General features: G+C 36.2%; 2 protein-coding genes across 2 annotated transcripts; one reads left to right on the forward strand and one right to left on the reverse strand.

Moving 5' to 3' along the window:
* The first annotated feature begins 6,855 nt into the window (after window positions 1-6,855).
* On the forward strand, window positions 6,856-8,249 carry LOC147556389 (protein ENHANCED DISEASE RESISTANCE 2-like). The gene has a single exon (XM_086664277.1). The coding sequence runs from the start codon at window positions 6,998-7,000 to the stop codon at window positions 7,988-7,990; it is 993 nt and encodes a 330-aa protein (XP_086520403.1). The 5' UTR covers window positions 6,856-6,997; the 3' UTR covers window positions 7,991-8,249.
* Window positions 8,250-16,971: 8,722 nt separating this feature from the next.
* Window positions 16,972-17,838, reverse strand: LOC147556390 (uncharacterized). The gene has a single exon (XM_086658626.1). The coding sequence runs from the start codon at window positions 17,836-17,838 to the stop codon at window positions 16,972-16,974; it is 867 nt and encodes a 288-aa protein (XP_086514752.1).
* Between the last annotated feature and the right edge of the window lie 590 nt (window positions 17,839-18,428).

An 18,428-nucleotide genomic window follows, 5' to 3' on the forward strand; every position in this document is an offset into this window, starting at 1 on the left:
TATTATTTTGGATGGTTTTTTCTTTTCTTATGAGGGTCTAGATTTTAGGCTTTTTACTCATTTTTTCTATTGTTTTCACAAAATACTCAATTTTATTTTTTTAGACAAAACAAAACAATGTAGTAGCTTGAATCAATAATAATTCAAAATTGTTGAATTGTGGAGATGAATGTGCCGCCATGTTATTTTAGTCTCATTTTTCTATTTTTTTTCTAACGATTTCATAGATATGCAATTTTACAGAAATGTCTTTGCGTATATGAGATATTTTCACGCAACTTATTTTCTAGCAGAGTGTGTCAAAATCGGATTTCTTTGTCAAATTGCTATTAGGCATAAAAATGAAAGCCTACCCCACTTCGAAAGATGTAATCGACTTTCATTGGTCTAAATATGTAAGACAGAAATACGTCTAGATCAATGAGAGTCGGAATACATCACCTCCTGACTGTTATCGCTCCGCATTTTCGAACTAAATAGGATTTCTAAATCTTTCCTCACCCCTTCTTATAGAAAACTACAACATATTACTCTAGCCGACATCCGTACATTAGTTTGGTTAACGGTCGGTAGAGCAAATAAGTATCAAGTTTAGAATTATGATTTCAAGCTACATTTTTCATTTTTTAAGGTTCAAATTATTAAAGCACCTGGAATTTATAAATCGCTTTGAAATTTTGGGTGGCCTACATTTTTTTTTTTTGATGAGCAAGGGTGGCCTACTTGGCTACTTGTACTTGTGCTTTCTGACAGAGACAACACATACCAGTGGTCTTTCCTGGAGGCAAGTGGAGTTTGGGTGAAATAATTCGTCTCTTGTTTCCAACCACATTTCCTCCCTTCTCATAGAAAAAAAACCACATTTCCTCTCGTTTTTGTTTTCTTTGTAGAAATAAAGAAAAATCTCACGAGAAAGAATATTTTAACAAAATTGGTCGTCAGAGATTGATTTTTTTATAGGCGGGTGATTTGGGAAAATAAAAAAATTATTCAGGATATAATGTTTTAAGTGGAAACAAAATCTTTTTGAATCATTTTATTTCCTCCAAACAATTCAACCTTTCAACTTTTTCCTCCAACAAAATTCCGACGAATCCCACCGTTAACGCCGGCCACCATCAAATTCGTCTCTTCTTCTTCTTCTTCTTCTTCTTCTTCTTCTTCTTCTTCTTCTTCTTCTCTCTCTCTCTCTCTCTCTCTCTCTCTCTCTCTCTCTCTCTCTCTCTCTCTCTCTCTCTCTCTCTTTGTTCGTGTTTATAAATTCCGGCGAAAGAGCTTTCCCCTTCGGCTGAAACTTGTCTAGATCTGGAAGAACTAGATCCAGATGAAGGGTTCCGTGAAGGGCCTCTCCCGTTCGCCGTAACTTAGAGAAAGAAAGAGAGAGAAGTAAGGAGAAAGAGAGATAGAGAGAAAGAGAAAGAGGAAGGAGAAAGAGGAAGGAGAAAGAGTTGTTGCCGGCCGTCGCCGGCCAAGAGCTGACCGACGAGTCTCTGCTGGCAACAAAGGAGGGTATGTTTGGCTAAAAAAAAAAATTTCCCCGTTTAAAATTTTGCACCTCGGATAGTTTTCTTATTTTCTCAAATCATCCTCCTTTTATTTTTATTTGTTGCTATAAGATTTCCGTTGTTGGAGTTACAAAAATTAAAATTTTAGATGACTCCTTTTCTACGAGAGGACTGTTGCATCTGTACTTCAACTAGATGTTTACTCTCTTCACGTATCACACAACTATACATATGTCTTTTACTTTCCACGTCTCTCTAAACATGACTATGTTCAATGTGCCTACGACATGACCATGGCTTGCCAAAAATAAGTCCGGCTTCGTTAATGGTACTTTAGACATACGAACGGATCCCAAAGTCGCTGCTTTATGGAACCATTGTGACTTTACAGTTTGCAGTTGGGTTTTTAACTATGTTTAAACATACACTAAGAAGACTGCATGTGTTGTTCATCTGCACTATTGATGTGGAATTTTTCGAAGACCACTATGCGGAGTCTCATCATCCTTATATAATTCAACTCCGTAAGAATACCTCGACATTTTCTCAGAGTAATTCATCGGTCACTTTTTTTTACTTTTCACAATTGAAGACTTCTTTTTTGTTGAAATTCACAATTAAAGACTTGTTAGGATGAACATGTCTCCCCACATTTCCGTTTTTGGTGTCTGGGAAGGCGACTATTTAATGCGAACACAATCTGCACTACCCAGTTAGTAGCAATCCACCTCAACAAAAAAAAAAAAAAAAAAGTTAGTAGCAATCCATATAGTCATTAGTCAAAGTTACAGTGGAAAGAACACATAAATAAATGAAAGAATCTTTTATCATTATAGTCAAACAGCTAAGTAAACATTTCAGCAACATTCAGTTCTTTCATGCCCAAAGAACAAACAATGTTTAAATAGATAAGTTAACAAAATGGACAAGAACTCTTCCGGAGGATTATTAATACTGATGATGTATTGTAATAATACTTTACGTTATGAATATTGGTATGCTTTTTTCAACAAAAAAGAAAAGAAAATTAGTAATGAATATTTAAAGAAAAAAATCTTAAAATTGAAATCTAAAGAAGAAAAATTAGTTATTTTCGTACCTCAAAATTCTTCAGATATCTGGTTTGATTTTGGCTTTAAAGTGGTAGAATCTTTTATGAACAAGCTTCGTCCACAAACCATAGTTCGAAGATCCTATCCAATCAGCTAATAAATGGGAAGAATTTTCGACCAAAATACGAATTTGTCTTAATATAATGATATTCACTACCAAGTTGAAGAATCTTCAATGACTAAGCATCACCAACAATAGCTAGTTCTTTTTTTTTAGAAATTAACTACGATGTAGTATAATGATTACAATGGCGTTCATACATCAAAGACGTGATAAGCACAATATTGCAAAAATTTTAACAACAACATGCCTAAAACCCAACTAAACTATGGCCTAAAGCCCAACTAACTACGACCCAGAACCCAACTACACTCTTACTACCCTAATAATCCCAAGATCAATAACCCAAAGATTTCACCTCCTTTGGGGATTGAACCCGGGACCTCCAGAGACTTTTTGGAGTATATGTCAATACTTCAAACCACTTGGGCAACCAAGTGTTGACAACAATTAATGAAAATGGTGCAAAGTTTTACTTCATTGCTAGAGAAGAATCCAACATGGTTTTGTGTATTCTGTTTATAGAGAAAGGAGGGAGATAGAGGGATTAAGTCGATTAGTTTTAGGGGGTGTTTAAACATGGGGTTTCAATTTGTTTTTCCAAGTTTTTAAGGAGTGTTGTCTTGATTTTATACATCAATGTACGAAGAAAGTAATTCGATTTGCCGATTTTTATAGAGAACAAATTGTTTTTATCGATGGTTTGGTACCCAGTAGTATCCAAACTGCTTATGATGGTTTGGTTAGTAATCGAACCAAACCATGAGCGGTTTGGTAACGGTTTGAAAAATCACTAATAAAACTATGAGTGGTTTGGTAACTGATGACACTAAAATACCAGATACTGAACCAACGAACATCCCTACTTTCACTGACCAGATCAAATCTCAAATTTTTTAATTGAGTAGGTCTTCGTAGCCTCTTATTGCATTTCTCTATAATAAAACTAGTAATTTGTTTGGTGGGTGGGACCCAAGTTAGAAACAAATACAAAGGTGTCTCGGTACTATGTCCAACTTCACAGGTATCAAGTGACACATAGATTTGTCGCTAGTTTAGTTAGAAGTAACTAAGAATCTTTAAATTTTAATTTCTCTATAAATAAGAAATGGGTTCTAAGAATTTAATTATTCAGATTATGGTACATAATTACTACATTTGTGCGGAATAAAGTATGTAGTCATTGTGGCTTTATCCGGAGTTGTAAGTCGTGAATACGCGACTGAACCTCGTTAAATATAGTTTCATTTATTTCATGTCTCATTTATTCTGAGTGTTAACTTAATTGTTAGAATAGTTATATGGTCCTACATAGTGCAATTGTTAAAACTTGTCTCTTGTAAAACCCTTTATAAAGATCTTATGTAATAGCTAGGGATATCAAGTCAATTCACTACAATTCTTTTTCTTTCATGGTATAAGAGCATAGGTTTTCTTTTTTGGGAGTAGTTAGTCAATCATAGTCTTCCCCTTAGCCGGTTGCGGTAGTCACATTAATGACTACCATCCGCCGAACTTTTGCCAGAATTTAACTTATATTTTAGTTTAGGTTTTTTTTCAATAAGAGTAATTCTCTTCTATTATTCAAATCTAGTCATTATTCAATACTTTTCTCAATAGCATTTCATAATGATGAAGATTAACAAGAAGAAGAAAGATCAAAACAAGAGAGATTTGTTGAAGAAATCAAAAGATAAGCTCTTAAATGATCTCAAGCATTTCAAATGCCTCAAACTCTCCAAGACATGAAACCTATGTGCATCAACGGTCATTTAAATGAATCTTTATTTGAGATGTCCAAACAAGGAGAAATGGAAAAGCTATTAGAGAGGGGAAAATATTCATGGGTTTATTATTAAAACTAGTTATTTACCCCATGTTTATCTTGAAACTAGACTTATAATTTCCAAAGAGGGTTTCGGTACTATGTCATAGATGTCCAAACAATGGTCAGTAATTGTCAAAATCGGACAATGGTGCAAACACCTAGCAATGGTGCAAACTTTTCTTCAAATAGAGAAAAGACAACAACAACAATAAAATACACGATACAAATACACGAGCAACCTCACAATGATATCTCCATATCAATAACAACTCAAACTCTACAAACTTTTAGCAAACTCATGAATTTTTCACTAGCAAAAGTCATTTGTTTGAAGGGGGATGTTAGAATAGTTATATAGTCCCACATAGTGCAATTGTTAAAACTTGTCTCTTGTAAAACCCTTTATGAAGATCTTATGCAATAGTTAGGGATATTAAGTCAATTCAATACAATTTTTTTTTCATTAATCGTGACTTTATCGTATTTTTTTTCCAAGTAACAAGATTTCATTAACAAATTGGAGCACTGCTACATGGAGAAATCAAGTGGAGATGGTGATTCCATTCTCGACTTGGAGAAATTAAGTGGAGATGGTGATTCCATTCTCGACTTTATCGTATCTCACTGATTAGGGGTGGGAATCGGGCGGGTTCGGACGGGCTCGAGCAACTATGAGCCGGACTCGGGCGGATCGGAGTCGGATAAGCCGAGCCCGCGATAGGGAGTTGGACGGATCGAGCCGGACCAAACACTCACTATAAGAGCCCGTAGCCCGTCCGAGCCCGACTGCCCGAACGGGTTCCAACGGGCTCAGGTCGGACGGGCTCGGGTTTTTGTGACGTAAGAAAATATTTAAAAAAAAAGCAATTAAAGCTTAAAATACAGATATCTGGTCTAAATTACATAATTACATATCTGCTATAAATTTACAAATTAAAGCTTAAAAAACTGATAGGGCATCAACATCATCCTCTTCTTAACCTCCCCATTCAACTTCCTCCACAACGTAGAATGGATATTGTGATGCATCAAACAGTGCTCCTGAATTAATAGAAAACATTAAGAAAATCATTCAAACACAAACCCTAAATAAAAAAACATGAAAATAATTCAAACACAAACCACTGCACTTTCAGAGACTAATGCTAAAAAATACTCGAAAAATTTCATAATCTCCAAGTTCAAGCTAATTTGATAGGTTACTTCCAACTTTAGAGGATCTTAAGAATTCAAATTGTGGGTCATATAAGATCTTACACTTAAATGACAACATTAGATAGATTACTTAAACTAATCAAAGATAACAAAAACCCAATTAAGCCTAATGAAAATAATTCAAACAATGAAAGAAAAAAAAAAAAAAGATGGATAAAAGAAGAACAGAGAGCCACCATGATCATCCATTATCACTAAAATGGACCAAATCTATGAAGTTATTAATATAAACACAACGACCTAGTTAAGAAGAAAAATATCACTTGAAGAACTTTCTGCGAAATTGCTTAGATTAAAAGTTTCATGAATTCCAACCCCCTGTTTACCAAATCCTTCCATCTTTTTATTCCTAAAACTAACAATAATAAACCTAATTCTCGAGGGGAAAAAAAGAGTAAGAAAGGGATCTTCAGAAATCGAAATCCTTAGGAAAAGAAGAACACATGAGGTTAGATGAGATGAAGTGGTAAGTGATTTAGGGTTAGTAGTGGTTTCCGTCTGAGTTAGAGAGAGAGGTGGAGAGAGAGAGAGGCGGAGATAGAGATTATTTAGGGTTAGCTGTTAGGGTTTCTGGTTGGGGAGGGGTTTTATAAGAAATGAAGGGGCAACTTGATCCAACGGCTGAGATATAATATGAAGAGATGCCCTATCTACGCCGTTGGATCTAAACCATTTCGCACGGATCATAAGTTTTCTATCGGGCTATCCGTCGGACTCTCCAGCGGGTTCGGGTGTCGGACGGACCAAACGGTTCGGGACTCGGATTTGGGTGCCTGTCTGAGTCCCGCCTATTAGCCCGATCCTCTCGGGCCGGGTAAGCCCAGCTCGGGTACATGTCGATCTGCGGGTCTATTCGGTCCGGGCAGAACGGGCCGGATCCCGGGTTGCCGGACCGTTTTCCCAGCCCTATCACTGATTATGATATAATCCAGACTTGTATCATCGTAACACTTTTGCCACGTTACTTTGTTGCTTCCTCTTATCGCCTGCATTTCTCTATATACTAATACTAGGGTAGTTTAGAAACCAATACAAGGGTAGTTTCGGTACTATGTAATAGATGTCAAGTGACACAAGCTTGCCGCTAATCAGGGGTATATTCGTAATCGTAAAGAAAAACAGGGTTTTTATAGATAACCAGACAACAGTTTTATATATAAAGCGGAATGAATCACTGAAGAGGGAAGAAGAAGTTCGAAGACTCCCAAGACTGATAAAATATTCAGACTCCACCAAAATCTTTTCGCCGGAATCGGGTTTCTTCTATAACCGAAAAATGTGTCCGACGAAAGAGAATCACCGGAAATCCGGCAACGGAAATACAGAAACCTGCTCAAAATCCGGTGAAGAAGATTGGAGAGAAGAAGCAATCAACGGTGGATCTTTGAAACAAGTCGATCTTCATAAAGGATCGAACGGTTGGTCTTCACCACCAGGAGATCTATTCACTTTAAGAAGCAAAAATTATCTAACAAAAAAACAAAAATCACCTTCCGGTGATTGGCTTCTTAAACCAGCCGGAGTAGATTGGTTAAGATCAACATCAAAACTGGAAAACGTACTCAGTAGATCGGACAACCGAGTCATGAACTCATTGAAAAAATCACAATCAATCGGTAAATCTCTTAAATCTTTTATATTTGCTGTAAATCTTCAAGTTCCAGGTAGAGAAACTCATAGTGCAGTATTCTATTTTTCAACTGATGAACCGATTCAAATCGGTTCACTTCTTTATAGATTCATTAATGGAGATGATTTATTTCGTAATCAAAGATTTAAGATTGTGAATCGGATCGTTAAAGGACCTTGGATCGTTAAAACAGCTGTTGGAAATTATAGTGCTTGTTTATTAGGTAAAGCTTTAACTTGTAATTATTATAGAGGTGAAAATTATTTAGAGATTGATGTTGATATTGGAAGTTCAACATTAGCAAGTGCAATTTTGCATTTAGCCCTAGGTTATGTAACGGCTGTTACAATTGATATGGGTTTTTTAGTTGAATCACAAACTGAAGAAGAATTGCCTGAGAAATTACTTGGTGCTGTTAGGATTTCTCATATGGAAATGTCGTCGGCGACGTTTATTGAACCGGAAATTATGGAGGCTCCGCCGTTAAATTTAACGGCTGTTTGTAGTACTAGTAGTAAAGGGAAGAATTGTTGTATGGGGTTAGGGTTTTCGAAGGTTAATCATCATGGTGAAAAGGTAGAGGAATCTAAATCAGGAGGATTAGGTGATGATGATGAAGTTGACAAAAAAGAAAGTTAGGGTTTTGGGGATCGAGAATAATAAGGAATCAACTTTCTTTTTCTCTCACTAACTTCCATTTAAGTGGGTAGACTTTATGGGTGTAGATAATAATATAATAATGGGTATGAGAGATTGGATTTGATTTCTTTCTCTCTTATTTTTGGTACTTTTTATTTTATTTCCTTTGTGTGGTTGAAAACTTGAAAGATAAGATGTTGTTTAATCTTGTTACCAAAATTCAAATGGGAAAGAAATTAGAATTTGTCAAGTTCTCAAATTTCAACTCCCCACATTTTTGGGCTTTTGATTTGTGATGTTTGTGTTGGTGACACTTATTGATTAGAATTAGATTGGGGCAGCTATCATGCAAAGGAACTCTATACTTTACCTTGGGTAATTTTAGTAGTCTTTTATTGGTTTCAATTGAAAGTTTAAAATGAGAAAATAAAAGGCCAAACTTATCTACAAAAGGTCAAGTAGAGAGTCAATGTTGCACTAACATATCTGTGTTATATGGCTTTTTTGTTTTCTTAAAAATATTTGTATTATATGCATTCTTTGCTGTAAAGAAACTTCCAAAAGAAAATAATGCTGAAAGGGTTAAGCAAATACAAAAGTTTTGTAGACCAAAATTTATGTTGGTACAATGAAGATTTCTTTTTTAGTAACATTTTATTTTGTCAAGGAAGAATGTCATCGAAATAGTCTATACGGTAAAATGTTCTCCCGATCCTGTTTGGTTGCGTATTAACATATAAGTTTTCCTATTAAGAAATTGGGCATTTCACAGCACTTCCAATGTAAAACTGAAAAAAATCTATATTAGTCCTATGTGTCAAGTTCTAATTGAGATTCTCATTCTTAAAGCATCTCCAATACAAAACTAAAAAAAAACTCAAATAGTGCTATATGTCAAGGCTCAGCTGAGTTTCTTGTTCTTGATGTCAATGTTGAGATCCTCAAGTCAAAAGACATCTCCAATGCAACACTCTAAAAACTTTAAAATAATTTAGGTGACATTTCCTAGATAGTTAGATTTGCTTTTAATATTGAGTGGTAAATTGAAATCCTCAAAAGAAATCTTAAACATTGAGTTTCTTCTTGAGATATCTCAACATTAAATCATGCCACGTCATTTTGAGATCCAAATTGAGTGGAGTGAGTTTTTTGTAAAATAAACTCAAAAAATCCTAAGTGGCACTTCGAGTTTTTCAATTTGGGTGTTGCATTGGAGATTATCTGAGAATATCTCCAATGCAAAACTCAAAAAAATCTCTATTCATCTAATATGTCAAGTTCCATTTGAAATTCGTACTTCTACGTGGCGAAAATAGAGATCCTCAATTTTTTGTCTCCAGTACAAAACTCTAAACTATCTTATTTGATTATGTGACATAGTTATTTTTGCAAATAAATAATTAGTTAATTAGAAAATATGGAAGAACTCGATTTCTATTGGTTGAAAGTCAAATATTGATGAGTTGGACAATTAGAGATATCTCAAGAGGATACTCTGGAAAAAGAGTATACTCTTGAGATATCTCTATTTCACTCTTGACACGTCATCTTAGAGATCCAAATAGAGTGTTGCATTGGAAAGAGTTTTAAAAAAAAACTTTAAAACTCACATGTGGCACTTAGGGTTTCTAAGATTGAGTGTTGTATTGGAGATGCTCTAATGCAAAACTCAGAAAATCTTTATTTGTCCTATATGTCAAATTCCAATTGAGATTGTCACTCTCGTGTGGCGAAAATAGAGATCCTCAATCCTTTTGTGTTTCCAATGCAAAACTCGAAACTTATTTTACTTACTTATGTGACATAGTTATTTTTGTAAATAAATAATTAATTATTTTAAAAATTTGGAAGACTTGATGTTTATTTGTTAAAATTCAAATATTGATGAGTTGGATAATTAGAGATATCTCAATTCCACACTCGACAAGTCATCTTTGAACTCCCAGTTGAGTTTTTGCATTGGAGAGGATTTTTTAAGAAAAAATTCCAAAAATCCGAGGTGGCACTCAGAGTTTCTGAGATTGAGTGTTGCATTGGAGATATCTCAAGAGGACACGTTATTTCTAGAGTATCCAGTTGAGATATATCTAATTATTCAATTCATCAATATTTGAATTTGAATCAATAATCAAGTTTTTATGTCTTTCCAAAATAACTAATTATTTCTTTACACAAATAACCATGCCACATAAGTAAAAAAAACAAATTTGGAGTTTTACATTGGGGACATACAAGAATTCAGGATCTCCACTTTTGCCACCTTGGAATGAGAATCAAGATTGAAACTTGACAAATAGGACTAATAGAGATTTTTTTGAGTTTTGCATTAGAGATGCTCTTAGGTGGCGAAAATAAAGATCCTCAATTATTCTTGTGCCCAATACAAAAGTCAAAACTTGTTTTATTCACATGGTTATTTTGGTAAAAAAATATTTAGTTATTTTGACATATCTCTATTTAAGTACCTCCACATCATTTTAGAGATTCACATTGAGTGTTTCATTGGAGAGAGTTAAAAAATTCTAAAAATTCTATGTGGCACTCAACTTTTTTTTAAATTGAATGTTGCATTGGAGATGCTCTTACTGTTCCCCAAAAAGATCGCCAATTTTTTGTGTTGGCCGAGTGGAGACCAATGAACCGAAAATCTAAGCATATGTTGCGTCAGAAAAATCACCTTAATTTATGGATAGAAGTCGCTTTTATAAAGCGGAGATAGATTGAGAAAACTATGGATGACAACTTCCATTTCCTTCTTCTCGAATCCAAGGGGGACTTGTCATATTTACAATCTTTCTGCGGTGTGCTCCGTTTACTATTCTTTCGTACTCTCTTCTCTTTATCATGCGATATGTCAGCGAAGCGTGAGCAGGCGCAGAGAAGGAAATGCCAAACACTTCGGCGTAACGGGAATGAGCAACGATGAAATGACAAGATGAGGTGGCCCGGGCACCCCCATTTAGAAGGAAGGGTGGAAAGTTTTGGGCCTGTAGCCTGGTTGAAGAGAGTAGCTAAGATTAAGGACGGATCTGAATTAGTCACGAATAAGAAGATTTTCATAGAGCATGGTGGGTCCAGGGTATTGAAAACAAAAAGAAGAAGAATACAAGTTGGCAGATTATTGAAGAGGCCATGGTAGATTCAGGGAGAACCAGATATAAGTGAAGAATTTCGTAGTGAAATTGAAATATGAGAATGGAGGTGACGAATGTTAAAGATTTGATGGAGTAATGCCATCCTTTCGTCAAATTGATGATATCCAAAAGTGATTTTAGTTTATCAAATGATGAAGGATCGACGAACTGATGATGAACTCTTCCTTATATGATTGAAGAAACAGAACCTGCAAAAAACTGAGAAACCCCTCTAACACTCAAGTCATTAGGATGTTTTTGCAGTTAAAAAGAAATGAATTTGAAAGTCTGAGTTTAGAAGTTGAACCTTTGGTAGCTTATTAAGGCAACTATGATATGTTTATATAGGTTTGTTTGACCAACCATGATGATATGTATGCGGTGATAAGTTACTGGCTTAAATGGATCGACGTGTTGATGACTGTTAGGATAAATATTCCATGGGTACATATCCTCTAACACTGACAGATCCTCTAACAAATAACTAATCGTATAAGAAAGTAGGCTTTTGGCGTGATTCAGCCTTCCACATCCTGTAGTCATATTAATGATTTTCTCGGAGTTCAGACGAACCATTCTTATTTAGTTGATCTCTCTGCCCCGCAGATTAATAACCAATATGATTATATATATATATATATATATAACATATATAACTATAAAATCACTTTTTATTTTTTGACATGGACTCTAAGAAACATTACATCAACATAGTGTGGATACATCACGGATAAATACATTAATTGACTACTATCGCCAAATACATCTTGGACTTTAAAGGTCATATAAAGACCTTTAAGATCATCCTAAGAGCATGAAAACTCATTTTTACCATTCAATGACGGTTTGACTAAATCATCGGTCGAAGTCGAGCCGATTAAATCGGCAACCGACTTCGTTTGATTTGTTCGGTTTGACTCGGTTGAGTTCGGTTGGTGGGTCCAGCCCCAAAAATCATACAATTTAAGGCCGAAGCGAAACAAATCAAGATCGGTTGATCACTTTTTCAACTGTGTCGAGTCGAACATTGTTCGGTTCGGCCCAAAAACCATTCCTATTCGGTTCGATCAAGTTCGGTTTGGTCAGTTTGACCGACCGTTGCTCACCCCTACATATTACTATAATATCAACAATATATTATTATACAACAATATAATAATATATATTACTGTTACCGTGATGGTGTATTTTGGGTCAACTGAATTCTGTCAGCATAAACAAGACGAACGTGCATCATATATCTTTGAAATATCAAGATAGATTTTGAAAAATATCAAAATACTGTTGAAATATCAGTAAAAATATCTCATTTTAAGTGATGATGATGATGATAATAATAATAATAATAATAATTTTTAATTACTATTATTGGTACTAATTATAAATTAAATTAGAAGCTACCAAAATATCAATGAAAGTCTCTCATTTTTTAGTTGACAAATTTGGCTCCCTTAACACTAAAATTCACCAAAATGTCAATGAAAGTCCAAGTCTATCAAAGTCTATGGGCTTGCGAATGCCATTGACATATGCAGACTTTGAAATGTCCGTAATTGAATGCCACTTACAATCGTGGACTTTAAAATGTCTGTGATTGAATGTCACTGACAATTGCAAACTTTGAAATGTCCGTGATTTGAATGACGTGAAAATTTGCAGCCTTTCGAATGTCATCAAAAATTATCATTGATTACCTCCTCGTAGTTTGAAGCAGATCGGGTCGACCAGTCGCACTGTCTCGATAATGGTATAATAAAACGTATGCTCCTATTTGAAGTCGTTTTGTATTTCAAGAAGTTTCCACATAATACAGCAGTCTTCCTTAAAAAGACTGAGTTGTGGTGTTTATTGGTCTAATCTTTTAGAGGGTCACATGTGGGATGTTGCTATGGCTACGCCTTGTTAAAGGATCTGGCCGAAAGTGTCAGATCTAATCCCCTACCAAAAGTTACAAAACCCCGGCTAAGAGTTAGAACAAAATATTTTTTATGTGAGGTCTTATGCCCCATTTGGCCATTACTTACTCTTCACGAAAAGAGATTTTAAACGATTTTGGTGAGAATAATTTGGCCATGGTAATAGTATATAGTATCTCGGTTAGAAACCAATTTTCAGTTAATTTGAAAACCAATTTGGAAATGTCGTGATTGGAACCAATTTGGAAATGTCTACACTAGCTAATAAATAATTTGGACAAATCTCTTTCAATTAATATTTATTTTCGATTTTGTTTTGTACAATTTTAACTTCATGGGTTGTTACTTTCTTCCCAACAGCAGAAAAATTAGTAAGATTGTATGATTACTTTCCTCTGAATATTGTTGTTTTTGAATTTGTAGCTATTGATCTTTTCTCAATCTCACGAACAAGATCCAAGAAAGAATAAGATTAGTTGGTCGAGCGGGAAGTAAATCTAAACATAAGATATTTCTTCTTTCTAACTCGATCCAGCATCAGGCTTATAGTTCATAGATTGAATGTTTTGTCATTTGATTTGCTTGCTTACTTAATGGTATTAGTTTTTTTTTTAATTTTGTTAGTCACTCCGATTTGTCTTTTTTTTTTTTGTTGTTAATAACTTCATATATAAAACTTAAATGAGTACACTATTACAATACTTATTAATTAAAAAAGAAGGAACAACTTTCCAAGACTTCGACTTCTTCTGCTTTCTAGCCCATTTTGCAAGTTTGTCTGCTTGGTCATTCAGAAGTCTATTAGTATAGCTGAAGTGCACACTGTCCATTCTACTCTTAGCTTCTCTGATCTTCTTAATATGGATGTTAGAGAACCAATGAATGGCCTTTCTCCGATCTTTGAGATGATTGATGAGGTTAATATTGTCGCTCTCTATCATAATGCTTCTATAAATATTCTTTTCAGCCCAGATGAGACCTTTTAATAACAACTTCTCCTTCTTCACTATTCCTTACTCTTTCCAGGGTCGCGGATGCTCCCAGAAACTTGGAATCCGCGTTATGAACTATAATACCAATTCCAGCGTTTTCCATCACAGAGATGAAAGATGCATCAACGTTGATCTTGACGTAGGGTGCTTTTGGCGGTTTCCATTTATTTGCTTTGGGATTGTTTATTTTGATCTTATCTGCAGATTTTTCCGGGAAATTATTGATATTGTTTATAACAATTTTAGAGTCTGTTATGGTATTTTGGAAGCAGTTATCACATCTCATTTTCCATATATTCCAAAGAATCGTTGCAAAGTGAGTGCTAGTAGCAGTAGTGTTGCTCTTAGTCGAGTCTTGCCAAGTGAAGATCCATTCTATGATTGATCTGATATTTTCCGAAATGACATTAAAGTAGAACCAGATGTTTTTTGCCATCGGGCAGTGTAAAAGTGCGTGCTCCATGGTTTCAGGGACTGAACATTTTGAACACCTAAGATCATTTCTAATGTACTTGCCTATCCTATTTTTCACTGGTAAAGCTTTGGTGCAAATTTTCCATATGAAGAGTTGGATTCGAGGAATAGAGGGGATCTCCCAAATGAAACTCCAATTATAGTTGTTGGTAGAGTTATCGATATTGCTATTTCTCAGATGGTAATACATAGACTTGACAGTGAAGTTTCCAGAGTTTGTTAATTGCCATTTGAGTTGATCCTTCCCATTACTGTCAATGGGAATAGCTTTTATCATGTTTCTAGTATTCTTATCAAATGTTTCCATTAAAATGTTCTCATTCCAGATATCGTTCGTAATGAGTTGGGAAACCTTAAGGAGGTTTGAGTTGAAATTATTAGGAGGAGGGGAATTAATAGTTGGAATCCATTTGTCCGTCCAGATATTGATATCTGTTCCCGAATGTGTTTCCCGGCATGCTAGTTCATTCACTTGATCATTATATTTCAGGCTCCCTCTCCGGAATCGAACCCTAATTCTCCGTCACCCGTCACCACCATAGTAGGCCACTATCCTACCATCGAAAGTTGATAGGGCAGAAATTTGAATGATGCGTCGCCGGCACGATGGTCGTGCGATCCGTCAAGTTATCATGAATCATCAGAGCAACGGGCAGAGCCCGCGTCGACCTTTTATCTAATAAATGCGTCCCTTCCAGAAGTCGGGGTTTGTTGCACGTATTAGCTCTAGAATTACTACGGTTATCCGAGTAGCAGGTACCATCAAACAAACTATAACTGATTTAATGAGCCATTCGCAGTTTCACAGTCTGAATTAGTTCATACTTACACATGCATGGCTTAATCTTTGAGACAAGCATATGACTACTGGCAGGATCAACCAGGTAGCATTCCTTCTCGAGACGCCCCGCGCCTCCGGGCCGTGAGGCCGCGGCTACGCAGGGCGGTCGTCGTTCGGAAACCGTAGTGTCGGCGGGGGCTGGACCGAGGTCCCGCTCCCGTCCCTTCTTGCGCTCTGCGTCCGAGACATCTCGCGAGTGCGATCTGACACGTCCCGGAGTGTCTGTATTGGGATAATATTTAGCTTTTAGCAGCTGTACCCAAGCTGCATTAGGTTCCGTGCGTAATCTCCACGCTAGTTTACTGAGAAAAGCTTTATTATCTAATTCCGGAAGGTGTAAGCCCAGACCTCCATCTTTTTTAGGCAAGCAGATAGAGTTCCAAGCTTTAGTACAAATACCTTTAGACTTACCCCACCAGAAAGACTTTTGAATAGTCATTATGCGTTTACTTACACTCTTTGGGAGTGCAAAGCATTGCATCTGGTATCGAGGTACGGCTGCCGCCACACCAGAAATCACCACCGTACGACCTGCCTGAGATAGGAAAGAGTGATACCATTTGTTAAGTTTTTTGTTGATCTGCTCTATCAGTTCGTTAAAAACTTTCGTTTTGGTTGCCCCTATAAATAACTGCGCCCCTAAGTATTTCTCCGAGGCCGAAGCATATTTGACTTTGAGAGCTCTAGTAATCATCCTCTTGAATTTGGGGTGAGAGTTCTTGGAGAAGAATATATTAGATTTACTATAATTAATCATTTTCCCCGAAGAGTCACAAAATATTCGTAGGCGATTCTTAAGATTGGCTATATTATCCAAGGAGTTTCTGCCGAAAATGATGCAGTCATCCGCAAATAAAAGATGTGTAATTTCCAGCTGTGGATTACTAGTCAGGAAGCCTAGGAAGGAAGTATTACCTGCTTTAGTAGAGATGAGCCTGCTGAGACCTTCCATCGCAATAGTGAAAAGAAAGGGAGAGAGGGGATCTCCTTGTCTAATACCCCTGGTAGGATAGAACTTGAGACCTGGTCTGCCATTAATTAGAACCGCCATGGAAGAAGTTGATATGCAAGTGTTGATTATGTTGATCCAATGATCCGCATAGCCCAATTTCCTCATGATTTCTTCTAGGAAATTCCATTCGATCCTATCGAAAGCTTTAGACATATCCAATTTGAGGCCGAAGTATCCTTTGTTACCTTTCATCTTTTTAAAAGAATGGATAATCTCCTGCGCCATGATGATGTTGTCTGATATTTGCCTACCTGGAACATATGCAGATTGAAAAGGAGATATAATATCGGTTAATGTTTCTTTGAATCTATCAGCCAGAATTTTGGTGATAATCTTATATGTAGTGTTCAGAAGACTAATAGGACGATAGTCTGCCGGAGTCTGAGGGGAAGTAGTTTTGGGAATGAGACAAATATTCGTGTGATTTGTGTTTGCGGGTAGATGAGCAGTACCAAAGAAATTGGTAACCATCATGTAGATATCCTGGTTGATCGTATCTCAATTAGACTGAAAAAAGAAAGGAGGGAAGCCATCGGGCCCAGGAGCTGCCTCTTTCTTTAAACAATTAATGGCCTCATCAATTTCCGTCCTATCAGGGATTCTCGTCAACTCTCAATTCTGAATATCAGTAATAGAAGTATGGAAAAGATCACTAATCTGATGGTTCATGCTAGTATTGTTAGTGGTACTAATGTTTAAAAGGTGAGACGAAACGGTGTTTTGAATGTCATTAATATTTTCCTGCCAATTCCCCATATTGTCTTTAATGGCCAGGATACGATTGTGCCGGTTTCTATAAATCGCTTGAGAGTGGAAATATTTGGTGTTTTTGTCTCCTAGCGTAATGAAGTTATTGCGCGATTTTTCCTTCCACATGCTTTCTTGAAGTTTGTAAAGCTCCTCAAGCCTCTTACTAAGGCCTATATATTCATTGTGACAATTACAATCCTGCATAGAAGCCACTATTTTATTAATGTTGTTTTCAATATTGCCAAAAACTTTCTTATTCCAATTTGTGAGATGTTTGCTCAAGTTTGTAAGATTAGCTTGAATATCGATCTGAGGGTAGATTTTAGACTCCCATTTGTCAGAAATGAAGTTCTGACACTCCGGGTGAGACATCCACGTACGGATAAACTTAAAAGGTTTCAGTTGCTTAGTATTGGGCTCGAAACTAGAGAGCAGAATCGGAAGATGGTCCGAACAATTACCTTCCAGATGAGTGATGCCCGAATTATTGTATTTTTGCAGCCAAGGCTGGTTGGCAAGGGCTCTGTCTAAACGTTCCTGAATCAGATTATGACCGAACTGTTTATTAGTCCACGTATACGGGTTTTCCTGAAAGCCCATATCCGTCAATTCCAGATTCGAGATAATATTGTTTACCTTAGGAGTGGTAGAGTTGGAGTTTGAATTACCCCCACTCTTATCCTGAGGGTCCAGAATGATGTTTAGATCCCTGATAATCATCCACGGCATATCTGAACCCGGGTTGATATTAATAAGTTGTTTCCAAGGTTTCATTTTGTTTTTATTATATGGGCTTCCATAGAAGCCCGTGATAAAAGATCGGCTATTGTTATGGTTATCAAACATCTCCAAGTGGATCATATTATGGTCCGAGAAAAGAATAGAAGCCTGAAGATTATGTTTCCAGAACATCGCTAGACCTCCGGCCTTATTCTCCGGTTCTATGAAGTGACTAGCATATTCTTTACCTATTCGAATATGCTTCATGATGTTAACCGATTTGTTCTTGGTTTCAGCAAGGAAAATAATATCCGGATTTTTACGTGAAATAATATTGAGGAGATGTTTTTTCGTTGTAAACGAAGAAATGCCACGAACATTCCAACTTAACATAGTTGGGCTGATTTCTAGGGGGGCCCGGCTTCCCATTAAAATCTAACGGCACTCACTCCTTCGTCCCAGGACCGAGGCAATCACTATCTTCCAACTTAGGCCGGAACACCTAAGCAAGCAAAAACACAGCAAGCCAACCAAAAACCGCAAGATAACAGAACAAATCTAACTCTAACAAAGAAGAAGATAATGAATTAACAGCTTAG

This window comes from Eschscholzia californica, unplaced genomic scaffold, assembly GCF_041429995.1.
Source record: "Eschscholzia californica isolate CP2 unplaced genomic scaffold, dmEscCali1.0.p SCAF_2, whole genome shotgun sequence".
NCBI classification, from domain to species: domain Eukaryota; kingdom Viridiplantae; phylum Streptophyta; class Magnoliopsida; order Ranunculales; family Papaveraceae; genus Eschscholzia; species Eschscholzia californica.

Bases quoted from the DNA above. Each gene is read 5' to 3' on its own strand.
- LOC147556389 (XM_086664277.1), top strand. From the start codon at position 6,998: ATGTGTCCGACGAAAGAGAATCACCGGAAATCCGGCAACGGAAATACA.
- LOC147556390 (XM_086658626.1), bottom strand. From the start codon at position 17,838: ATGCCGTGGATGATTATCAGGGATCTAAACATCATTCTGGACCCTCAG.